Source organism: Candoia aspera, chromosome 14, assembly GCF_035149785.1.
Source record: "Candoia aspera isolate rCanAsp1 chromosome 14, rCanAsp1.hap2, whole genome shotgun sequence".
Taxonomy (NCBI): Eukaryota; Metazoa; Chordata; class Lepidosauria; order Squamata; family Boidae; genus Candoia; species Candoia aspera.
Genome location: NC_086166.1, coordinates 11,881,849 through 11,907,491, shown reverse-complemented (window position 1 = coordinate 11,907,491; position 25,643 = coordinate 11,881,849). Strand labels below are relative to the sequence as shown.

Here is a 25,643-nt window from a genome sequence, read left to right as displayed (position 1 = left end):
GTCAGGTGTGGCCATGTGGTGACTGCCGATTTGGGCTACTTTTGTAGTGCAGTCTGAACGTGGCTTCCTGCCATAATCCCTCCTCCTCCTGCCTCGCCTCTCCATCTGTGTCCCTCTTCCTCTCTCCCACCTCTCAGCAACATTCAGTTGCTTCCCTCCCAGTCCCTGTGGAAAGTATTGCACAGGTTCAGTCAAAATTGACTCCTCACTTCCCCTGGATAGCAGTGTTTTGCCCCACCATTCTTGTGCAAGGACAGCTGCCCTCTAAATGTTCTGAATGACAATTTTCAGAAATCCTTTCCATTGGCCATTTGGGCTAAAGATGGTAAGAGCTGCAGGATACCAGGATAATCCCATTCTGGGGTTTTGTATAATTTTCACACACATTGCTGAAGATTGTTCATGGTGAAAGAGCCACTAAGTTGGAAGTAGCTTTTCTTGCTGTCAAGCCCTTAACACCTGCCTACACCAAAAGGCAAGATTCTCACAGTCTTCTTTAACCAGATTTATTGAAAGGGAAAAGGATCTCCGATTTGCATTTAACTGACAGAGACAGAGTCTGCCTGTCCCATTCCCACCATCTCATTTTTCAACCCTAGTGCTGCTAATAGTGTAAGTTTCCTAGTAGGGCACCAGGATCATCCCCGAACTATTTATCCAGGACCACTAGTTCAAAGTGATTCTGGTCACCCTGTGAGATCATCCAGAGAGGGCTTCTGTCAGCCCCAAGATGTAGATCAGATCAAGAAATCAATTCCATGTTAAGACTAAAACTACTTTTATTAAGAATGGCTGTAGTAACAGAAACATGCAGATCTGATTATGGGTTACCTCCCTCCCCCCACTTATACAAAGATCAATTAGTGGGGTGTCTGTCTGAGACATTTTCGCATTCCTCCTTTATTGTCTGGGCTTAAGCCATGTTTCCCTCCTTGTTGATTTGGTAACAGATCTCCCCTCTCTCCATCAAGGCCATCCTCTTTACTCTCCACAGAGTCCCATCCTCTCAAGAAGTATGGGGAGAATGGACCAGAAGGCAGGCCTTCTGTTTGTGAGGGCGGGATTATGGAATATGTTGCCCCTAGAGGTGTGTTTGGCCATCTTTCTCCTAGGACTTCAAAAGACACCCAAAATGCTTCTTTTTCAGTAGCCGTTCAGTTGCTAATCAAATGGGGACCAGGCAGCCACTGGGAGGTTATGGTTCTGGATCATTTTGAGTTTATACTGATGTTTTTGTTTTGAAAACTATTTTGTAAATCCAGAGTCTATGCATGAGGGCAGTATAAAAATAAATTAGCTGCTTGTCTTAAGCCTTTATCATCTGAGGTATGCTCTCCACTGTGTCAGCGATGACCCTTTTTTCCCTCCAGGTACCTCCTCGTGCAGAAGAGATCATAATCCCTGCAGATGTCACTCCTGAGAAGGTCCCCACTCACATTGTAGACTACTCGGGTAGGTGGTCCCTCCCGTTGCCTTTCTTCCTTCCATTTTCGTCCAAGCCATTTTTGTACTGCTGCATCCCCGCAGCATGCAAGTTGCGTGCACGGTCTTCCTTTTGGAACCGTTCTGGGCGTTAGTCAGGAAAGGTCACAGACTTTGACCTGGTTCATGCATTGTGGGAAACCACAGTGCATTTGAGCCTGATTTGTTCAGCAAGCCTAAACGGCACGTGAACTTGTGGATCACAATTTTTACAACCGATCCTGGCTGGGACCATGTGACATGCAAACGACGTGCAAGTCCAAAATTTGGAATTCAGGCTGGAAAGTTTTCTCTCTCCCCTACGCATTTTCAGAATTCATGAAAGAATTCCTTGGGGGGGAGATGGGTGGTGGCGAAATTTGATGGATAAATAAATAAATAAATTTTAAAAAGTGAGCGCCCTGCAAGGGCTCATTCCTTCTCTGAGCAGTAGATGGGACCAACTTGGCTCCACTGTTGCCCTGACGCCCCGTCCATGGTGGCCCTTCAATCTGTGACTGCTGTTTTCTCCTTCGGTGGATGGAAGGCTTCCTGCCTGCAATTCCATGCATCTCTAGCAGCTTTTTTCTAGCAACTTTCAATACAGTGCAGCCTCTTCACAATAGCTGTACTGAAGAATTTGATCTAAAGCCTTTTATAGAATTGTATTTTATAAGTGCAAAATAGTGAATTTTTTCCCCCTGAAAATTTATACTTGGGAGCAAGAAACCCTACACAACTGCCAGATATCATTGTGCTCTCCAACTATGGTTGGCTTTTCCTCCCTTAATGCTTAGCCATCCTGAAATGGGCTGACTGGGAATTATGGGAGTTGAAGCTCAGTTCCTCTGGAATACATCAGTTTAAGGAAAGGGGTCCTATAATATCTTAATCAGGTACTTAACCAGTCTAATGTGGGAGTTCTGTGGGGAAAAAACCAGCAAAATACCCTCAACTTTGTAAAACTAGCTAAACCTTCCATCTATTCTATAGCCAAGTAGTCCTCGGCTTACGACCACAATTGGGACCAGAATTTCCATCGTAAGTCATTGTCAGAAGTCAAGTCACCACGTGACCTGACCCGATTTGACGACCATTTTTATGGGGGTTGTTAAGCGAATCCAGCTTCCCCCAATGGGCAAAGTCTCAAAAAGTCTCAAAACGTGATCATATGACCGTGGGATGCTGCAACGGGTCGTAAATGCGAGCCGGTTGCCAAGCGCCCGAAACGCAATCGTGTGGCCGCAAGGGGGTGCGACGTTTTGCAGCCCTCAGAAGCGCTTTACAGGCTATAAAGACGCATTCCAAGGCCGTCGTAACTTTGGACTGTCGTTAAGCGAACAGTCGTAAGTTGAGGACTACCTGTAATTTGAAACTGAATTCCAGGGAGATCCGTTCAATTCGGGGAAGCAGAGATGGATTTCTTTGCCTTTTGAGGCCGTGTTTGACATTCATCCCTTTTTAAAACGATCGCTGAAGTTAGGAAAGAGATGCTGGGTGGGAACGTTAGATGGGCAGAAGCACTTTCTGCATGTTCCTGAAAGACTGCAGGGCCAAAACATGCCACCCTTGTTTCCCCTTTCAGAATCAGAACAGACGGAAGAAGAGCTCCAAGAAGAGATTGCCAAGGTGATCGTAAGGTCTGGAGGGGTGGGGTGGGCCTGGAGCAGCTCCCCCCCCCTCCCCCATGTGCCCTCCTGAACTTCGACTCGAAAAGCAAAACTCGTTCAAAATCCCACCCGAAGCATGGTGGGAACTAACTTTCCCAGTTTTGTTCAGCTTGCTTCATTCATGCATGTCAGCAGCAGCAGCAGCAGCGTGAGATTTAACTGAGCGGGTTAAGGCAGACCCAGGCAGGGGAAGACGCAGAGGAGGAACAGGCCAGGCATTCCCCCCTCCTTGCCGAGAGCAGGGATCGCTGCTTCAACAGGGCTACTGTGCATACCGTTTCTTTCCCTGGGAAGCCCACAAGGCCTGAGAATCAGCTGTTGGGGGGCAGACAAAGGTGGGAGCATTCCCTTCCGGCTGTGGTCTAGAATTAGCCCAAGTTAGCATTTTCAGTTCTTCGGTTAGGGCACTTCTGCTCTGCGCTTTATGCAGAGGGGCCGGTGAATTAGAAGAAGTCCTGGACGTGGGTGTCGGTCTGAAGTGGCACAACACAAAACAAGAGGGGCCGGGGTGGGAAAAGAAGGGCCCTCCATTCTCCACTCTCAACGTGGCAAGAGTTTTCATTTCTCTCTTTGCTGCAGCCCCAGTGGACCACTGTTGAACAACCAGATGGAAGAGCCACCTGGTGGCCCTGGCTGTTCAGGACAGTCGCCCTGCTTTCGTCCCCTCCCTCTGCTGTAGTGGAATCAGTTTCTCTGGGTGACGGGCGTTTTTGGCACTGCCCAGTATCAGCCTGCTGTGGTATTGTCGGCAGGCCAGGTCATCTCAAGTACCTCCCTTCAGAGGTTGTGTCTGTGTGAAGAGGTCATATCCCTGGCAGTTGTTGGTGGGGCAGGCAGAGATCAAGGCTGCCCCTAATCCTACCTCTTATATATATATATATATACACCTATATCTGCTCCCACTCCTGAATTTATCTTAGGCCAATGTTTGTTACTAGCCAGCTCAAAAAGTTGCAGGCTTCTGTGACCTCTGTCTCTAACAAGATCATACAAAAAGCTTTGGAGAGGTAAGACTGACTAGATGTTGAAATTACGAAGGCTGTACAGACTCTTAATCTGCAATCAGAACTCTCCCCAAGGGCTGCAAGGATGAGAAGATGAAGTGGTAATTCCCCCCCACTATTTTTTTTTTGCAGGTAGTCCTCGCTTAACAACAGTAATTGGGAATGGAATTTCCATCTCTAAGCAATGCAGACATAAAGTGCAATGTCACATGACCACACCTACTTATGACGGCAGTTCCAGTTGGGGTCATTAAGTGAATCCCACAGTCATTAAGCGCAACGTCACATGATCGCCATTTGCTACCTCCTGCCGGCTTCCCCGCTGACTTTGCTTCTTGGAAGCCACAAGGAAATGGCAGTCGTGGGGATGCTGCGACCATTATAATTGTGAGCCAGTTGCCAAGGGCCCGAATTGCGATCACGTGACTGCAGGGACGCTGCAGTGGCCGCACTATGCAGACTAGTCTCCTTGTTCGACGTTGTCATAACTTCGAACAGTCACTGAATGAGTGGTCATTAACTGAGGACTACCTGCACTTTTTTTTTCAAATATGATATCCAGAAGTTATTCAAGTTGCCCTTGATTCTTAGGTAAAGCGTGCAGATTTCTTGCTTATATGAAAAGAAAGAAAAGAACCACACTGATGGAAACATTGGCAAAGCTTTCTGATTGGCAATGAGTCAACCAGAGCTAGATGGCTGACTGCTTCCAGAATACAAAAACTGCAGGGGCTTACCGAGCTGTACTTTCTGTAGTTAGTTTCTGCGGTGCTACAGTCAGTACAACCTCAACTGGCTGTTTAAATTTCCCACTGTCCATCTAAAGTGACACACACACAATCAGAATTCTAGTTTGCTAGAATAGGGCCAGGGCAAATTTCCAAAGAATGCCAGTCCTGGATAGGGCTGCATTTCGCTGATCTCAGAGGCCAGGTGATTGAATGAAGCCATCAGGTTGGGAAGTTTATGTTACGCTCCTTTCTAACTGCCTCAGAGTTGTATCCAGCCTCTCTCTGTTTATGATAGGCCCCATGCTGTGTGCTTTGAGTGGAAGCAAGTCTCTTGCTACCTGGGAGATACCAGAACTGAACCCGGAACGTTCTAAGCTTTTAAGCCAGGTTCTCCTGTTTGAAAGTGCAGCCAGAGCATTGTAACTGCAACTGGGTCTAGTCTGTGAAGTAGGTCATCTTTCTTCCTGTCTGCACTCAGCAGAACTGTCTCCCTGCCCTCCTGGCATTCAGTAAATGGGGAGCACTGTTTAAATGTGCCAGCTTGTTAGAGCAGTGGATCAGACTGTAGTTGGCTGATGTTGACGGTGCTAAGCCCAGTATTGGGATGAAAGTTCTTTGTGACCAAAAAAACCTGGAAAAGAGCTTTGAGATGGAGACTTCCTTGTGTTCATAAGAACTCTATCCCATTTTGCTCCCTTGCAGGCAAACGTGGTATGCATGGTCTATGACGTCACAGAGGAGTCCACTATTGACAAGGTAATGCTGTGGGACTTTTAGGTGCCATCGTGCATCCATGATCGTGCTGCTTCTCCCTGCTTTGACTTTCCCATATGAGGCCCTGTTAATGTTCATTGGGGTTTTTTTCTGTTTCTCATGACATTCCTTAGAAGTTCATCTGCTGGATTGGACAGATGTTGTTCTTGGCTGGAGGTGGGGGAAAAGGGCTTGGTGGCATGGCTGGACTTAGGTGCCTTCTCAACTGTTACGCCAGAGCTTATCTTCTTAGAATTTGGGGAGTGGGTTGGGGTGCAGAGGTTCTCCCATCCACTTGCTTTTCCCTTCCTTTTTTCCCAGATTCGGACAAAATGGATTCCAATGGTGAATGGGGGCGTTGAGAAATGTTCCAGGTACCTAATGTCCTACAAAGTGGGGTGTGGTGCTTCGGCCCTCATGGGTCTCTCACCATTAGCTAAGCCATGTGGTACCTATTTTGAAACATTTCCAGATGCCATGCTGAAAACAAATCCCTCCTCCCCAGACCCACAGCCTACCTGCCATCCTTGATGAGTCTCTCCAAAATGTTTCTTCTTTTCAAGGATCCCCATCATTCTTGTGGGAAACAAGTCAGACCTGAACACTGGGAGCTCCATGGAAACCATCCTGCCCATTATGAACCAGTTCTCTGAGATTGAGACCTGTGTGGAGGTGGGGAACTGTGTGAATGATGGCAGGGAAATAGCATCCTTTATTATATTTACCATCTTGTATATAGATTAGATTAACATGGGGAGGAGAAAAAAAATGTGTTCGGCTCTGTTAGCCATAAATGTTGCATAGCATCTCCATTTTCAGAGGCCCAAAGCCTTATGGGCTAGCCTATAGACAAGAAGTACCCTATCTATGCCTCTAGGTACAGCTTTGTTGAGCAGCACTTGGCTGCTTTTTCTGTTTTTATGACTCAGCTTTTAAAAAGTTTCTTTAGACTTGGCAGGATCCTGTAGCGCAAGATCCGTGCTTTATTGTAAGAAGATAAAAATTCCTCCAGCCATTTAAGCTTGTTGAAGGAATATCTTCCTTCTTCATCCTCCCACAATATATTCCTCTACAAGATATGGATGTCACGAAGAGAAAAATGCCCCAAAGTGGTCTCTTTTGGATGACTCCACCTCAAAAAATTCGCTTCAGTGGGAATTGGAACAAAAGGGTCTTCGCTCTTAGTCTTTAATCCATGCTTGTTTCCGTAGGCGTCCTCCGAATGGGAACTCTGAGTGCCCTTTCAATATATCTGGGGTTTTACTGATGAGCAATTCCTGGTCTCTGAATCAGCTTCTCTCTCCCTCTTTCTACACCAGTGTTCAGCAAAAAACCTGAAAAACATTTCTGAGCTCTTCTACTATGCCCAGAAAGCTGTCCTTCACCCAACTGCCCCTCTCTACGATCCAGAGGAGAAACAGGTAAAGCTCTGCATGGCAGGCAGGACTGGAACCAATCAGACAAGCTCACAAGAACTTCTGATAAGTGAATTTCATTAAAGAAAAGTTAGGAAGCCCTAGTGAAAGAATTCTAGCAACTACTGCTTTTCAAGCACAAGCCCTACATAGACAAAGATAGATAGATAGATAGGTAGGTAGGTAGGTAGGTAGGTAGGTAGGTAGATAGATAGATAGATAGATAGATAGATAGATAGATAGATAGATAGATAGATGATAGATAGATAGATAGATAGATAGATAGATAGATAGATAGATAGATAGATAGATAGATTAAACCCCTGTGCACCTTCTCTCTTTCCCACCCTATGTCATTGGCATAGAAAACTGCAGGGACTTGTCCAGGCAGTTGCCAGGAGTCAAGGCGCGCGCACACTCCAATTTTCCATAATTTTATATAGCTAACAGTTGCAAGAGGCAGCTCTGTGTGTGTGTGCGTGGGTGGACTATTTCCAGGAGGTGAATGATAGGCATAGTTCACACATTGCATAAGCTGAAATAAGACTGGTTTGGTTTTGGCTGAGTATATTGCAATGCCAGCCCTTGTCCTTTGTTAAATCACAGTTGATGGCTTCGAGTGGTGTTTAGGTCTAGCTGCAGTGGCTTTTCTGCAGCCAGTAATTATATGGCTAAACCTTGACTTCCTTTGACTGTACATCCAATAATTCTGTTACCCTGTGGCACTGAACCAGCCTTCCGCAACTGATTGCTGTCCAGAACTGTGGACTTCAGCTCCCAGAATTCTCAACAATGGTTGTGCTGGATGGGGAATTCTGGGAATTGGGCTCATACCTCTGGAGAGCACCCACATTCAGCAAACATAGTCTTCTTCAACCTGATGGCCTCCAGATCCACCAAATTTCATCTGAGCTCCCCAACAAGGTTGGCCTTCTAGAAGTTTGGTGCCCTTGGAGAGCACCAGTTTGGGGAAGACTGTTCTTGACTGTTGGGCAAGTAGCTTCTATGCATCATTTTTTCCATCACTCTGTGCCTATGATACGGCATTCTGGGAAATGCAGGGTAACAGTAGCTACTTCATATTGCCCTTTTAAAATTGTACCTTTTTCCTTTTGCCTCTGTTCATTCAGTTAAGGCTAGCATGTGCACAAGCACTCACTCGGATTTTCAACATGTCTGATCAAGACAATAACCAGATCCTAAGTGATGAAGAACTGAACTATTTCCAGGTACCACATTGTTTTCAGGGGAGAGGGGAAGAAGCCAGAAATCTTCGTATATTCTCAGAATGTCTGTTGGCACCAAATCTGATGCCTCTACTGGATATATTGAGATTTGTAACTTTGAGGGAGCTTCAGGTCTTTATGCTTTCAATACAGGTAGTCCTCACTTAACAACCATTTGTTTGATGATGGTCCGAAGTGATGACAGCCTCGAAAAAAGTGCTTCACACTTACAACATCGCAAAACGTCACACCACCCCCACAGTCATGTGATCACAATTCAGGCACTTGGCAGCTGGCTTGCATATACGACCAGTTGTAGTGTCCTGCGGTCACGTGATCGCAATTTGCTATCTTTTTTGCCAGTTTCTGGCAAAAAAAGTCCATTGAATAAGCTGGATTCGCTTAACGACCCATGATTCACTTAACGACCACAATGAGTCACTTAATGGCCATCATAAAAATTGTTGTAAAATCAGGTTCAGTCATGTGGTGACTTACTTAACAACTTCACCACTTAACAACCAGTTTTCTGGTCCCTATTGTGGTTAAGTGAGGACTACCTGTAGTCATTTAATGGTAGTATGTTCCTGAAGAGGAGCTGCAGACTTTCTCTGGGTGTGCAGCTTCAGTGCTGTGCTGTTTGCACAATGGAGAGCTTGGATCAGTTGGAGAAGGCAGTCTGGATTGGTTCCTAGTTCCAGCTCCTGGCAGATCTGAATTAATTGTGGACGCTATTGAGACCAGGAAGGTGGGGAGTATAGTATATAATGCCCAGATATTAAGGGGGAGTTTTCCCTCAACATCTGTGTCTGAAACGTCCCATCACTGAACACCGTAACACCAAAATGGGCCATTCCAAGTATTCCAGATCTCAAAGCAATCCCCAGAAGTCCCCTGATTCCTAGATCATTGACTTTGAGCGAATTTGGAATGCATCCAGGTTGAATGTGGAACATCACCGCTTTCCAAGAGCAGCTGAGCTGTTACCTCCTCTCTGAGTCAGTGTGATGCTTCCGTTTGTTCTTTGTGGACAGACACTTTCTTTTGGAGCTGTCCACGTTTTGTGACTGCTTTTTCCTTGCTTTTCTTGGGAAGTAGAAGTCCTGCTTTGGAAACCCATTGGCTCCTCAGGCTCTGGAAGATGTGAAAATGGTGGTCTGGAAGAACACAACAGATGGCGTCCAGGACAATGGCCTTACACTCAATGGTAACCACAGCAGCCAACCTTCTGTGTGCTTGGCCCTGGAGATGATTTCAGAATCCTCCTCAGAGGCTAAGAAGAGTCAAGTTTGTTGCAGTTGCCTCTTCCTGAGCAGTACTCCTGTACCGGGTCCCCTTTTCTCTCTCCAGGCTTCCTTTTCCTCAACACACTCTTCATCCAGAGAGGGCGCCATGAGACCACATGGACTATTCTCCGCCGCTTTGGCTACGATGATGCCCTGGAGCTGACCGACGACTATCTCTGCCCGCTGTGAGTCAGTCTTAATCCTCCTGGGTTTTTAGGTTCCTGTGGAAGAGAGGAGGTATTATGGCACTGGGGAAAAGATGATGTGAGAGAGATGTTCTTGAAAAATAGCCCACATTGAGTCTTCCTGGTTCTTTTGTGAGTTTATCTGTCATCAGCTTAAAGCTGTTTTTTCCACCCTGTTGATCTCCGGGTGGGTTGGACTGCAGCTTGATCTCCAGGCATCTCCAGGAGATGGGAATTGTAATCTGTCACTCCTGGAAAGCATCGGAGTAGAAAGAAGGAGTTTTGAAGGAGTTTTGAAAAGGAGTTCTCAAGATCAAGCCTTTTTTGTTACTAACCTCAGCTCCCCATATTACTAGCACATTATCAGAGATGTTTTTGTCAGCCTGGTAGCCTTGTCCCAAGGGAAATTGTGAGGACAGCATTTGTTTTAATTTTATCATTTAGATGGACTAAGGGAAAGCAATCCGCAGTGGTGCAGTTGGGATCGGGGCCATTGTGGGGCAGTTGTGAGGGGAAGGGAGTATGCCCACCCCCACGTGCTTCTGCTTTTTTTTTCATCCCCCCAATGTGGGAATGGGAGGAGAAAACCAAAGTTACCATAGAGTTAGTCACTAGAGAGGACCCCTTTTTGCAGGGCTTGTCTAGGATCATAATCTTAATTACAAAGGAGGAAAGGGTTAGTTAACCACTTAGTCGGTGATCTGGAGAACACGGGGGAGAAATTCGCTTATCCCAAACAGGCCCAAATTATTTCCAGCTAAATCTAGCCTTTGTGGGATTAAGTGGTTGGTCAGATGACCCAGTTGTCTTGTTCTCATGACACACTGACTCTTCCGTGATCCAGTTAAATGTGTTGTGCAAACAGGGCTACGGTGACATTCCAAAGTGTGGTACCATCACTCACACACACACACACACACACACACAGAGGACTCCACATTTTCTCTTCTTGAGCACTGATTCCAGTGTTGCATTGCACCAAGTTTCCGGTCTCTCAGGTGGCCCGTCGTTGGAAAATGCATCAGGCATGCAGACTCTGCCTCAAATTCTGCTCTTGTTTCCTTCAGGATCCGGGTACCCCAGGACTGTTCCACAGAGCTCAACCACTTTGGCTACCAGTTCCTGCAACGGATGTTTGAGAAACACGACAGGGTAAGCGGCGGAGGGGCGGAAACAGGGTGTCGTGCACTTCTTTCCTGTAGAGGCAGAGTAATTGTGGTTCCCACATCTTGTCAGGGATGGGTGGCCATTCTACAGCCAGAAACAATGCTTTTTTAAAAGTTTGCCTTCCTTTTGCAGAGGTGCTAGATAGATTAACCTTGATGGGGACATTAGCATTCTTCTTTGGGCATTTATGAAAATTGGTGAAAAATTGTGCCACTGGATTTCGATGGTGCGGTCTTGGGAGGGTTCCTGAGCTGGAAATAAGAGGCTGGCAGAGATGGGATGTCCGCTGCAGCTGATTTGTACAGGTAGTCCTCACTTAACGACCATTCTTTTAGTGACAGCTCAGACTTAAAACGGTGCTGAAAAACTGATGTGCGATCAGTCCCCCGGTCACATGATTACGGGTTGGGTGCCTGGCAACCGATTTGCGTTTATGACCGTTGCAGCGTCCTGCGGTCACGTGATCGCCATTTTTGACCTTCCCAGCCAGCTTCCGGCAAGCAGAATCAATGGGGAATGGCATTATTCGCTTAACAACCATGTGGTTCACTTAACAGCCATGGTGATTTGCTTAATAGCCACCGCAAAAAAGGTTGTAAAGTCGATTGGATTCGCTTAATGCCTGCTTCATTTAGCAACTGAAATTCCAGTCCCAATTGTGGTCGTTAAGTGAGGACTACCTGTATACCCTCAAGAAAACCTGCCCTGCTTAATCAGGACTTCTCAGGTTGCTGCAGGCATGGTGGGCTTGCTGCCTGTAGCAAGGGAGAGCTGCTGCTCAGGGGCTGTTCCTTCCCTCTGGCCTGTAGGATCGTGATGGCGCCCTCTCACCCACTGAGCTGCAGAACTTCTTCAGTGTGTTCCCCTACATCCCCTGGGGACCTGAGCTCTACCACACGGTATGCACCACTGATAAAGGCCTGCTTTCCCTGCACGGATTCCTCTGCCAGTGGACGTAAGCGCAGCCTCTCTCTGCCCCCCGTCAGACCACTTGCCCTCCCCTCCACTGCAGCCTGGCCCTCTAACAGGTGCGCTTCTCTTTCTCTGCTTGGGTTTCCCCAGGCTGGTTGCCTACCTGGATGTCCATCGCTGCTTGGAACACTTGGGCTACCTGGGGTACCCCATCTTCTCTCAGCAAGACTCTCAGATTCACGCCATCACAGGTGACTTGTGACCCACTGAGCTGCTCCTTCTCCTGAACTCTTGGGGGCTGGAGACTCAGCCGCCCCAGCAGCGTAGCGGGCGTCTCCCGTCCTCTTGTGGTGAGCTGCCAAGGTGGAAGGAGCCGGCAGAATGAATCTGCTGCCTGGGGTTCAGTTCACCTCCTCCTGGTTCCTGCCAAGGCAGCACAGGATGGGTTGGGGAGGCAGGAAAGAAGGGGCTTCTCCTTAAGCATCCTTTCTGTCCCACCTGCCCATTTTCTGTTGCTCTAGTTACCCGGGAAAAAAGGATTGACTTGGAGAAAGGCCAGACCCACCGGAATGTTTTCCTGTGCAAAGTGATTGGGTCTCAAGGGGCCGGCAAGTCTGCTTTCCTGCAAACCTTTCTAGGGAAGAATGTGGGGGTAAGTAATGGGGGAGAAGCCCCTCTTCTGAATGAGTCTTCCATTCAGGTAAAAACAAAGCATACATTTCGGTTCAGGCTAGAACAGAATCAGGGTGATCCTTGATCAACAATCAGGGCCTCCCAAGAGGCCCTAGGCTCACAGCCTGGTACTTCAGGTGGATGGCAGACCACATTTCTGCCCCATGCTTGTTGGATGGAAGGTGGACTTGAACCTGGACCTTCCCATTCCTAGTCCAGTGCCTTAACCACAACACTGCACTGGCCTTTTCCACATGCCAGTCTTTGGAATTTGAGAGGCAGTAATTTCTTGGTGTAGTGGTTAAGGCATCAGGCTAACAAACTGGGTGACTGAGAGTTCTAGTCCCGCCTTAGGCACAAAGCCAGCTGGGGGACCTGGTGCCAGTCCCTCTCTCTCAGCCCCGAGAAGGAGGCAATGGCAAGCCACTTCTGAAAAACCTTGCCAAGAAAACTGCAGGGGCTTGTCCAGGCGGTCTCCGAGAATCGGACACAATTGAATGGATTAAAAAAAATGATCGTGCAGTGTCTAATTGAGGGTCACTGCCCTGGAAAAAATGGCCCCAAATCATCCTAGGCTTCCAGAATGCAGCTTATTCCCTCTTCTCCTAAAGGTGTATCTTGATTATGTTCAGGTCTACTAAAATTGATAGTCCCAGAATTTTCCACCATTTTCAGAATCCTTGAAATGGCATTCCCTGCATTTCTAGAAAGTATCAGGTTGGAAGAGGTACAAAGAATTATCAGTATTCCATCTTCCTTCCTTCCCTCCCTCCCTCCCTCCCTCCCTGTTTTCAGGTCCAAAGTGAATCTGAGGGAAGGGGATCATCCTATTCAATTAACACCGTGCAGGTCAACGGCCAGGAAAAGCATTTAATTGTAAGTCTGATGCATTGATTCATTTAAAAAAAAACGTGTTGTGCATGATGGGCGAACCAGTGTTTAGATCTGAAAGCATCGGATGGTTCAGAAACAGCGTGAATCCCCTCTCTGTGTTTCTCTGCAGCTGCACGAGATTGAGGCAGACGTAGAATTTGCAAAGGCCTCTGATGCATCTTGTGACGTTGCCTGCTTCTTGTACGACGCGACAGACCACAAATCTTTTAATTACTGTGCTAGTATTTATAAGGTGAGCATTTCTACTCAGCTACCCTGGCTAAGGTAGCCCATGGTTTCAGAAGCAGCAGCACTCCAAAGTCTGGTGCAAGATCATTGGCTGTCTCTTCATCACATCTTTTAACCAGCATATTGTGCTGCATAATTCAGAAGCTCATATTTCTAGCTACAACTTTTCTCTTCCTCAGATCTATTTCCTCTAGTGGCCTATGTGCCCAGGCCCACCCATGCATGCACGCAAAAGCTTGCAAGAGTGAGTTCCAGAGGTTAATCTGCACCACACAAAAACTCTCCCTTTTTTGTTGTTGCAGCTATGAATTTGCTGCCTCTTGGATTCCTGAGATCACCATCTTTTCAGGCTTTGAAAGTACATGCTTTCTCTCTTTCCCCCCTTTCCCCCCTCCACCCTATTCATGGAACTTTCTTACTGCCATCTACAACTTTAATTTAAAAAAGAAAACGCAAGCCATTTATAGTCTCTGAAGACTCGCTGACTCTGTAACAAAGGGTCCAAATCCTTAACGCATTCTACTTCTGGAACTGGCAAGATCTTTCCTTGTATCATATTGTCTGTTGCCCTGGCTATAAACCAGGGCTGCCAAGCCCAGGAACCCACATGATGCTTTCAATCTCTCTCTGGAGCCCCCTCCCTAATATCTCCACTGAATTTCAGCTGCAAAGTTTTATGAAAGAAGTTTTTGGAAGTTCTAATTAACTGCAACGTCTTTTGAAGTTTAGTTAGGTTTCTTTTATTAGCTTTTTTTTTTTTAAATAGAGCTCAGACTGATTTTTTGTACATCCCTCCAGCCTTCCTCTAGTCAGTTGCTTCCTTCCTCCTCTATTGCTCATAGAGAAGCCTCTCTGTTGCTTTTCTTGAAACAGTCAAAACATCTGAAAATGCAGAATAAAATAAGGGGGGAGGAAAGCATGTCAGCAAAACATATATGTGTTTGTGTGTGGGTGTGGGTGGACGTACATACAGTCTCACTAGGAGACAGCACGTGAGCAAACTGGTCTGGGCTCAGAAACCCTTCAATGGGAAACCGCCAGGGAATTTCAAAGCTGAGTCTAGACAAGGAAATAGTCCCTAGGGGTCAAATTTGATTGAAGAGAGTCTTTAGGTTTATTTCAACATGTAATATAAAATATTTTTTAAATGTTACACGCGCACGCACGCACACACACACACACACACACAGAGTTTGGTCTAGTGGTTAAGGCAATGGGCTAGAAACCAGGAGACTGAGTTCTAGGCCTGCCTTAGGCATGAAAGCCAGCTGGGTGACCTTGGGCCAGTCCCCCCCTCTCAGCCCAAGAGCCAATCAGGCGTGGTAGGAGAGTTCTAGTCCCGCCTTAGGCATGAAAGCCAGCTGGGGGACCTTGGGCCGGTCCCTCTCTCTCAGCCCAAGAGCCAATCAGGTGTGGTATGAGAGTTCTAGTCCCGCCTTAGGCCTGAAGGCTGGCTGGGTGACCTTGGGCCAGTCACTCACTCTCAGCCCAACCCACCTCACAGGGTTGTTGTTGTGGGGAAAATAGGAGGAGGAGGGAGTATTAGGTAAGTTCGCCGCCTTGAGTTATTTCTTAAAATAATAAAGGGATAGGAAATAAATACACAGACAGACAGACCAGATATACACAGAGAGAGAGTATATATAAAAGCAATATAAAAATGTAGACCTCCATATTCAGGGTTTCCACGTAGAGAAAATATATATGAAGGCAAAGACAGTGTTTCAGGGAAGCTAGTTAACATTTAAACAATTATCCAAGGCTTCTGCCTAAGCGAAGTCTACGATCCTTGAATCCTTTTTAGCTGTTTTCACTGCTTTATTTAGTGGCACATATTTTAACTTGTTAGTTTCGTTTTTGAAGGTGATCCTTATATTACTCTGACTCATTCGTCTTAACATTTTCTAATCCTAATTGTCATGAGTAGGGATGGCGAGCAGGGGGCTCCCATCCAGACTGTCAAGCACGTGCGTAGCACTGAGGAATTGGGCAGCCATTCCAAGAGACACAGATCGGGACCGCCTTAACCCTTGGGGTTTATATGTCTGGGTTTTCCCACGCTTCTTCAGTTTGTTAGGATTCCTGTTAAGTACTAGCAATAAATATTAGAGACCAGTTCCTTGTCTCAGCATGTTTCCTGGCTGTTAGGACACTAATACTCTTTTTAGTTAAAATTCCCTGTATGTATCCCTTTGATTTGTTTGAATCCTAGATCAGTGTTCCTCAACCTTGGCAACTTTAAGATGGGTGGACTTCAACTCCCAGAATTCCCCAGCCAGCCAAGCTGGCTGGGGAATTCTGGGAGTTGAAGTCCACCCATCTTAAAATTGCCAAGGTTGAGAAACACAGTTAATCTTGGCTTCACGATTTGCTTTGTACTGAGTGATGACTAATAAAGATGGATGCTGATATTTAAAGGATTGTTAATGAATGAATGTCTAAAACGGAAGCTACGTTTGACTACAACAGCTCTTCCTGGAGAGATTCTTCAAAACTCTTTGCTCTCCTACTGGAAGTTTCTCTCCCCCTCTTCCAGCTAACCCTTGTTTCTTCTTGGCCCCTGCAGCAACACTACATGGACAGGCAGATCCCTTGCCTCTTCGTGGCCTCCAAAGCTGACTTGCCGGAAACGTCACCCCAACACGGCCTCTCCCCAGCCGAGTTCTGCTACAAACACCGCCTGCCGCCACCGTTTTACTTCTCCTGCGTCAGCCAGGGCACTCTCAGCACCACCGTCTACGCCAAACTAGCCACAGCTGCCACTTTTCCGTAAGTATCTCTTCCTTTGTCCCCAAAACAGATGCACACGCAGACAAAGAGACTCGTCTACACTTAGATCAGGGTTTCTAAACCAGGGTTCCACGAGAGGTCACCAGGGATTCCCTGGGAGATCACGATTTATTTAAAAAATTATTTCAAATGTGGGCAACTTGACATGGAAGAGGTACGTTTCATTCTTTATTTTCAGTTTAAGAACCCTGTTAATGCATATCTACAGGCCTACCCATGAAACGAATATAATAATTTTGTAACTTCTGGCCTATTTTTGAGCCTGAATGTGCAGGGGTTCCTTCCCCGAGGCCTGAAAAATATTTCAAGGGTTCCTCCAGGGTCAGAAGGTGGAGAAAGGCTGACTTAGATGGTCTGTGCAAGTGCAAAAATGCTTGGGGCTTTGGCCATGAAGGCTGTGTGATTCTCCTCCGGGAAGTGCTTTACATGGCCTTGTTCTTGCCATTGCTGGAAGAATCTCTGCTTACACACCCTGAAATGGAGCGTCAGTTCATTTTCAGAATAGCTCCCCTAAGCAACAGTAGCATTGTTCTTTTATTCGGACCCATTGAAATGTCACAAAATCCAGAGCCAGCTTTCAACCTCCCCTTCGATGGAATTCATCCAAGGATGTTACTACACCCTTGTCACTTTGGGGTGGAGAGGAGGAAGGTGGGGACCAAGGATGACAGAAAGTGGCTTGTGGGAAGTAGTGAGTTCACAACAACAGATTATTTATTCGTTTGTTTATTCTTCAAACTTCTATTACTGCCCATCTCCCCCAAGAAAGGGGGACTCTGGGCAGTTTACAATAAAATTAGATTAGGCACCAGGCTAAAAACTGAGGACCTTGATTTCTAGCCCTTCCTTGGGCACAAAGCCAGCTGGGTGACCTTGGGCCAGTCACTCTCTCTCAGCCCTGGGAAGGAGGCAATGGCAAACTACTTCTGAAAAGCCTTGCTAGGAAAACTGCAGGGATTTGTCCAGGCAGTCACCAGGAGTCAATACTGAGTTGAAGGCACGCACACCACAAAAAAATATGCCGTATAACCACTGTGGTGTTCACAGGCAATGACATGGACAAGCAGTCGTTCAAGGAATCTCTATTTGCAGCACTGGGTGGAGGACACCAGTGTCTCCATCTGTTCCATCACTTTAATTATACAAGAGTTCTGTATCATTCAAAAGCTTGCCTTTCCATCATGGTAGACATTCTTGGACCCCTGTCTTGTTCTTCCTCTTGCTCAGCACTTTACGTTTGGCAGGATCAGCACAGCAGCCAAAGCTGAGTCGATTCCTTGAACGAGCCCCCAGCTTGCAAGGGATGCCGCTGCATTTCACTGGCTGACGTGAATGTAAAGGTCTCCCCCAGGGGTGTGCGGAGGGGAGAATCCATTATTTATATTCCAATAAAACTGAGAAGAGGGAGTTGATCTCAGCCCTTGCATTCAGAGCTTGCTCTCCTTCTGTCCCAGTTTTTAATCATTCTAATACATCGCGGCGAGAGAGGAGGGAAGGGGGTCCGTGTGATAAAAACGGAATTTATGTTGAAGGAGGAAAGGGGGGTGGTTGATTGATAACAGCCATTCCTTTAGAAGGATCCAATTTTATCTTGGTTGCTTTAATACGCAGCATGTCCTATTGTGGAAAGATATCACAGCTTGGGCAATACATCTGCCAGATGCCAAAAGCATCGTTATCCATAAAGATGATTCCGAAGCTGACGACCTCCCCGCCCTCCCCTTTATATTCCTTCCTCCTCCCCTCCCCTCCCCTCCCCTCCCCCGACCCACTTGTCATTCCTCAGGGCACCGACTCAATGCAGTTTCGCTCCACTTTCCTTCCTATCCTGCTGATTTAGAACAGGGCTGCCATATTCATTCTTCACCCTCTGCAGTTAGGCTTAGGCAGAATGCAGTCTCGGTTGCGGAGGGTGAAGTCGACTCTGGGACTGGTGTAAACGGCAGCTGACGTGGTAAAGAGGGTGCACTTGCCTGCAAGCAAAGCTAGGCCGAGACCCTGGGGCCTTTCCCCGAGAGAGAAGCAGGTGGTTTTCAACTGGCAGGATCCCCTGATGAGAGATGCCAGTGGAAAGTTTTCAGGAATGTGAAAGTAGGAAGTAGCTGAAGTCAGTCAGGGATGGTGGTGAAGGTGCTGGCTAGAAACCAGGAGATCGTGGGTTCGAGTCCCACCTTAGGCATGGAAGCCAGCTGGGTGACCTTGGGCTAGTCCCTCTCTCTCAGGCCCACCCACCTCCCAGGGTTGTTGTGGTGGGGAAAATAGGGTTGACCAAAATGTACATGAAAAAAAGGGATAAAAGAGGAAGAGGAGGAAGAGGAAGAAGATGACACTGATATTTCTCCTGGTAGGGCAAGGGATGTGTGTGTGTGTGTGTGAAGTTTTTTGCAGCCAGCAGTCACACAATGTTGTTTAAAAAAAGAGTGGTGCCAGTGAAGAAGGAGAAGCTTTAGCTTCTTTTGGCAGGCTTCAGTGGATGACGTTCTAACTTTCTGACCATTTTTAGGACAACAGGGAGCTCCCACCAGTTGGTCTCCAGATTTCAGTGGCGTGATCTTTGGAAATTCTGGGGACTGCAAAACAGAGGCTCCGAGGCCAAGAGATGAAGAAAGTGCTCCTCAATTTTAATAACCAGAGAGAAAGCCAAATAGTTGAATAGATGCCTACAAACGTTTGGGGTTTGGGGCACCCTGCAGTACAAGGGAAGGTTTTGACACAGGCAGACCTATTCCTGGCCTGTCTGCAAAGCCAAGCTCTGCATTAATTTGACCTGTTTCCCCCTCACCTTGAGAGGAACACTTCATCTAATGAGCTTGAGCAGTTCGCAGATTTTTTTCTAAGCCCGTTGCTTCTTGATCCAGAATGCCAGGGATCCACTCCTTTCTCCTTCGGTTGGTCCTTGAGATGCAGCATACCCCCCCTCCAGACCCTGAAGAGAGGAAGGGCATTGCTGGGTCAAATGGCAGTACCATCTAGTGAAGTAGCAGCCAGTGGGACAAAGAAGGCATCCTCTCAGTACCTAAATAAAAACATATCCTCATTTAGAGGATACAGTGCCTCCAGATACAAATGCCCTATTTAGCTCTCATTTTCCATTTACATCCAGCAGACCAGTCTTTCTTGTCCTCCATGCATTTGTCTGTCCTTCTTTTAAGGCCATGTGAGCCAGGGTCCATTAAGCATCACGTACCAGGGCACTGACCTGGATAGGTTGTAAAGCTTGGAGGTGAATGAAATTCTGGAAGCCATTGGAGACAAAGATCTGCGGGAACGCTGCTTTTCCGCTGCTGTAGTAGGTCTTCTTACCAAGGCCAGTGGGGCACATCTTCACCACTAAGTTGGTTACCCTTAAAGTGGGATAAGATAAATTCATGGAGAACAGGTCTATCAAGGACTATGGGCCTTGACGTCTTGATGTTACCTCTGGGTTACAGGCAGATGGTTCCAGATAGTGCTTGTAGGGGACCAGTGGTGGGAGAGGAGTAGGTCTCCATCTTCTGCTTATGTGGTCCCCAGAGACATCTGGTTGGTCATGGTAAAAAACAAAATGCTGGACCAAGATGGGGTCCTTGGCCTGATCCAGCAGAGTTGTTCTAATGTACTGAAGATGCGAAGGCCACAAACTTAGAGGGAGTCAGCCCTTTGAGATAGGCCAGGTCAGGAAACAGGCTCCACAAGGACTACTAGGACTCTGCTTTATTGGTGCAGGGTATAATGCAAGATTTTGAAAGCCTGTACAAGTTCCTCTCTGCCTGTCTTATGCTAAACAGAATCAAGGTGAGGTTATCTTGAGTTTCTTTCTCATACTTTCCACTTTTCCTTGGACTGAGTTGTTTTTCTTCCCTTAGCGGCTCATCCATTCCTTCATCAAGGTTGACTTTACATACCTTTCAGGGGGGTTGGATAAATTGAGGGAGGATGACAGGTCTCTTGAGGGCTGTCAGTCGGAGACTCAGTGTAACCTCTGGGTTGGAGGCAGTTGCCTCCAAATGCTGGTTGTAGAGAAGCAGTGGTGGGAAAGGAGGACATGTCCATCTTGTGTTTGTATTGTTCTTACAGGCTTCCCTCGGTCACTTTGAGAAACAAGATCTGTTCTTAGATTTTTATGTTCAGAAATCCCCAAAGCACCAACATGCACCTGAGATTCATTCAGAGGATCACCCTCAGACTAGAGGTTTTCTTGCACACTCCCTGCTGAAGTAAATAGGAGTGGCAAAGCACATGATGGTGCAGAATCAAGGACTTGGCAAGCTGCTCCTCCTTTGATCGTGACCTTTGATGTCAAATGCATGGGATGAGGAACATAGGACCCTCCAGACGTTGCCAGGCCACATCTGCTCCCTTTCTCTTGCAGGCACCTGAACGACGACGAGTTGGGCGCTTCATCCTTCTGGATCCGAATTGCCTTGGGAGCCGCAGTGGCCACCGTTGTGGGCGTCACTCTCTACAAAGCAGTGTCAAAGAACAAGTAGAGTAAGGAGAGGACACGGGGACCTCCCTTTGCTTTCCTCCCTGGTCTAGGTTTTTTTTTCCACCCAAGTCCAGACAACCAACTCCATTCGCCCCAAGCACGTTGCAAGGCCAAAGAGAAGTGTGCAAGGGGAAGACAAAAGGCCAACTGGAGGACAGACTAACCCCTCAGCTTCTCCGGGGGGTGGGCGGAGGTCGCAGACAGGAATGACGACCATTGCACCAGCATCAGCAGAAATCATCGCAGTCAACTAGCCGGCATGAGCAAAGACTAGCATTTTTCTCACTCAGGGAACGTCCCCCATCCTGCCAAGCCATAGCATCCGATATTTTCTGGGCCATTCAGCTCCTACAGATATCTCAGCTTCCTCTGGTTTGTTTTTTTTAAACTATCTTTGGACGTTCTTCAGAAGCTGAAGCTACTGCAGTTCTGGCAAAAAAAAAAAAAAATCAAGAGACTTGTCTTGGGAGGAGCTGAGACTAAGGGTTGCTCCTCTGTGGTGCCCTCTGGTTTCTGGGATGGCCTTTCTGTTCACTCTCCCGCTTGGGAGGATATCCTTGAGCTCCGGGGGGGTGGGGGCGGGGGAATGAAGGGTTTCACCCAGGTCCTCTTCTTGGGAATGGATCAAACGCAGAACAAAGGACCCTCCATGGATGAGGAGTTGTGGAAAGATGGAGAATTAAGCTTGAACTTCTCTCTCTTGATACAGACTTTAATCTTGTGGCACACCCATGCGTAAGGCCCCTACGTGGTTTCTGTGGCAGCCTGGGAACTCCTCTTGCCTTGGTGAGGTTGGGATCATTCCTCTGGACCAGGCCTGCAGAGGTTTCAGTAAAGCCCAGAGAGCTGAAACACAGACTTTGGTTGTCTGCTGTCTGTCTCTCGCGCTAGTTCAAGGTTTTTCCGTTTCTGGGAGGTTTTCCGCTCCAGCAACTGGGGAGCCAGTTGAGGAAGCAACTAGGACTTGCCCCCCCCCCCCACACACAAGGATTCGTGGATCCACTGTAGGAGCAGCCCCTTCCCACGTCTAATAGGTGAAGTCTTTCCCCCCCCCCCCGCCACTTCTTCCCATGCTCCAGGAAAATAATCATCTGCAGATTCTTCCTATGTCCCAGACTCTTGCTCAGGGTGGGGAGGGGAGGTGGGGTCAAAGAGACCACCTCGACCCATGGATCTGTGCCATCATTGTTGTCTAGGGGGCTAGGGCCCGCTTCCAAACTTTTGAACCCTCCCTCTTGTCTCCAGAACATAGTTGTGTAAATATGTACGCGATTTGGGGCGGGGGGGGGGGGGAGGTTCCCATGCCGTCCCGTAAGTGTCTCAGAAAGAAATTATAAAAAGGGAAGTGTTTTGTTTCTCATTTTAGTTTTAGTTTTGCTTTTTTCACTTTGCAGTTCTTGCACACTTCACGATTGGTCCTTTCTGCGATGGGGGTGGGTGGGGTTTTTTCCCTTGAATTCCTTCTCTGGGCTTTCAGCCTGCAGCTTCCCATCCTCAGCCAGACTGCTGCTGGCTTTAGGATGGCAGCCCTTTGCTGCCTTGATTGGGCTCTGTTAAGTCCAGGTTGCCCCAGGTTAGATCCCTTCCACCGGCCAGAAACGCGGGGAGCTGTTAAAGGATGAACCAGGCCGTGTGTGGAAGCAGGAGGCAGCCGCTCCGTGGTTGTGACCTCTGCCCCCAAATATATGAACCGAAATAGAAACTGCCTGGTTGCATCCAGCACACCCTGGGTTAATGTTCGCATTTCCTTATAGGATGGCTCACAGGGAGGTTAACGTAGTGAAGAGAAGCCTTCCGTATTGGTCGTAATCAGTGCCAAGGAAATACTGCATCAGTATTCGGTTCCCAGGTCGTGACCTTGTGTTTTGATCTGTGACTTTAAACAAGTCTCTCTCCCACCCGCTTCCCCCCCCCCATTTTATTTTCTCACCTTTCCCCTTTCTACAGGGATCATTGATTCAGGCTGTAGCGTAAGAAGCTCAGGATAGGATCCAATCTAAATATCTGCTTTGGGAATTCTTGTCTGCATTTATCGTCCATTAAAAAAAAAACTGCCTTTAATATTACCAGCAGCAGAAATGTCTAAACCCATGTCCGCCAGTACGTCGTGCAGCTAACCAGCCGCCCCATCGCTTTTGCGCCCCATGCTCCCCCTCCCCTGAACCCCACGTTTGGCCTCTCTTCCTTTTTGTCTGCCGTAGTGCAAAGCTAGACTGAGATCTGCAAAGCCAGAAGTATTTAAGCAACAGCAGAGAAGGAGTAGAAAGCATCTGAAAAGGAGGAGGAGGAGAATGAAGCTTTGGGGATGGAGAAATTGAATGATAAACCAGGAGGGGGCCATCTGTATCCAGTAAAAGGTTTCCTCCGGAAAGTGGGAATTCAAAGGCTCAGCTGTCTGAAAGGGAACTTTTGACAAGGCTGCCAAAGTTTTTTCAGTTGTAGTTTCTGTCATCTGTAGGGCATCCTTAGCCTCCTGGTCAAACCGGGAGCCATTCTTCTCTCTGGACTGTGGGCTCCTGCTTGTCCTTTCCGTAACTTGGCTGTTGTCTTCTGCGGCTTCAGCTGACGCTCTGAAATCCATTCCAAACAGCAGCCTTTTAATGCCAGGAAGTCAACTGCTGAGCTGCAGTGGATTCTTCCTTCTCACAAAAGCTCCTTGCATCCTCCTCCTCCGAAACCTACTGATACTGCCTTCTTTCCTGCCTTCCAGCTGAACAAAATAGAACACCTGGTATGTTTTGTCTGCAGGAAATAGACAAATTTAGACAATGGGTTTAGCAAGGAGAGTGGCCCCATTTTTTTTTTCATTCAGATAATCATTAAGAGAAGAGCAGGTCATCATCCAACTCATTCTGCCATCTATCAAGAGATGAGTCACTTTCAGAAGAAGGCTCCTGTCATCTCCCAGATGTATATTTTGGAATGTACTCCATATTTTATGGAATTTGCACATAAGGACCTGGGTATTCCCTAGCAGCTCTTGAGCCTTTCATTCCAGAATCATGGTCTGCCTGCTGCTGATGGTGAGATCTTGCCCACTCCATTCCTTCTTTGTTTTGGTAGGCCCTTCAGTTGGTTCTACTAGGTTAGATGATCCCCAGACACAGTTTGTCCTCAGCCAGTTGCAATCGGCTGCTTGGCCCTTCTTGCTCCTTACAACAAGACCAAGCTTCAGTCCAGCCTTCACCTATTAGCGGCCAGAATATAGTTCAGTTTTGGACCTCTGCAAGTAGGGAGTGGAACCCTCTGGAGGGCCCCAGGTTGGAGGACCTTCACGACCTCCAGTTGTGATCATTCCAGTCCTGCAGTCAGAATTGACTGCCTCTCTGTTGCATGATTCAGCAGCAAAGGGGGTGGGGGGTGTTACCTTCCATAAACCTATTTTTCTTTTCCTGGGTACACGGGTAACTCCAAGGGACTTGAATATTTACATTCCATCTGCTTTTCAAAAGTGTGGTTTGCTAATTTTTTTAGCTTTTAAAAAAGTTGCTGGGGAATGCTATTCAGATGGGGGTGGGAGAGAGTTAACTCCTATCTGCTTCCTGGCCCTGTCTTAGCCTTCCCAGATATGCTACTTACTCCAAGTAGCAGCTTAGGAGCAAAGAGAAGATCGGAGAAGGAATTTGGGGAAACATCCAGGGTGGGAGAAAGGATTTGTACTGCTGGCAGAACTGGGGACCCCCACGGGCACCTTATCTCAGTGGTTGCTAGCCTTGAAGCTTGCTTTTCAAAAAGCATGCCTGATCTTGATCCTTCGTTCTCATGAGCAGAAAGAACTGGATGGGGCCACAAGAGAAAGAAGCGTAGCTTAGCCTTACTGTTGAATATTCCTCCATAGTAAATACCAGTAGGGAAGAAATCACCACACATAGAAAGCTAGCATATTAGGAGAGACCTAGAGCTTCCTCAGCAGAGCATTGTGTTTTTTTTTAAAATAGAAGGGCAGTTACCCAAACATCCATCCATTTGCACTTGGAAGTGGTGCCATCTGGGCCCAGCTTTATGACCATTGTCCTTGCAAAGTCAGCTATAACAAGGCAGATTTTAAAGAAGTGGGCCCTTAACCGTTGCAACTCTTGAGTGGCATGTCCCAGTTGCCTTGCATGTGGAGTCTTTCGGATCCCTTTGGGATTCCCTGCAGATTTCAGTAATCCCCATCACTCTGCTTCCAGAGACGAGCTCAAGGTGAACTTTTTTGTATTTCCGTCTCTTACCGCATTTGTGGGTCCACTGCCTGGAGCAAATTCGCAGCAGTGAGCTTTGCAGGGAAACCTCTCTTCACAGAGCGGTGGGGCCGTTCTCTCCCCGGGGTTCCCCTTAGCCTACATCTCTATTCAGTCGTGTGAGTTTCAACTAACTACTGTGGACCTGAATAAATTTTTATGCACCAGATGGTTGCAGACAAAAGACAAATCCTCGTGTCTGCTTTCTTTGGGGCTTTTTGGGGGGAGGGAAGAAGGGGGGAGGGCTGTCTCAGGATATTTACAGCTTTCATAAACGCATAATGCCCATCTGCATTGGCTGGGCCCCTGAGAGCCTGCTGTTATACATCTAAAATTGAGCGTGGATTCCATAATTCAAATCCAAATCTCTGTCAATTAAAAATTGAAAACTCAAAATGTGTAGCTTTGCTATTAGGTTTCTTGAAGAGAAGACAAGCCTTTAAAGAGCCGCATGTAGGCAAATCAAGTATTTTAGGACCGTTGAAACAGCCTAACAACCAAATCATGATCTAGCAGTAACTTGGAGAGGTTTTTATATCTTAGTATTCCTAAGTTTTA

The 25,643-nt window shown here is 47.2% G+C and overlaps 1 protein-coding gene across 3 annotated transcripts in view; it reads left to right on the top strand.

The window, feature by feature from the left end:
• Nucleotides 1-25,275, top strand: part of RHOT2 (ras homolog family member T2) — a 32,825-nt gene extending 7,550 nt beyond the window's left edge. The window contains exons 3-19 of one of the 3 annotated variants that reach the window (XM_063315240.1): nt 1,371-1,452; nt 3,047-3,090; nt 5,569-5,622; nt 5,941-5,993; nt 6,183-6,291; nt 6,939-7,040; nt 8,165-8,263; nt 9,359-9,467; nt 9,611-9,731; nt 10,799-10,883; nt 11,708-11,853; nt 11,961-12,061; nt 12,332-12,462; nt 13,278-13,358; nt 13,486-13,608; nt 16,171-16,373; nt 20,746-25,275. In XM_063315240.1, the coding sequence (XP_063171310.1) occupies nt 1,371-1,452; nt 3,047-3,090; nt 5,569-5,622; nt 5,941-5,993; nt 6,183-6,291; nt 6,939-7,040; nt 8,165-8,263; nt 9,359-9,467; nt 9,611-9,731; nt 10,799-10,883; nt 11,708-11,853; nt 11,961-12,061; nt 12,332-12,462; nt 13,278-13,358; nt 13,486-13,608; nt 16,171-16,373; nt 20,746-20,863 (1,761 nt within the window). In that variant the 3' untranslated portion in view covers nt 20,864-25,275. Of the gene's footprint in view, nt 1-1,370; nt 1,453-3,046; nt 3,102-5,568; nt 5,623-5,940; nt 5,994-6,182; nt 6,292-6,938; nt 7,041-8,164; nt 8,264-9,358; nt 9,468-9,610; nt 9,732-10,798; nt 10,884-11,707; nt 11,854-11,960; nt 12,062-12,331; nt 12,463-13,277; nt 13,359-13,485; nt 13,609-16,170; nt 16,374-20,745 lie in introns of those variants that run through there. The other 2 variants (XM_063315241.1, XM_063315242.1) reach the window with 2 other exon arrangements.
• Nucleotides 25,276-25,643: the final 368 nt, after the last annotated feature.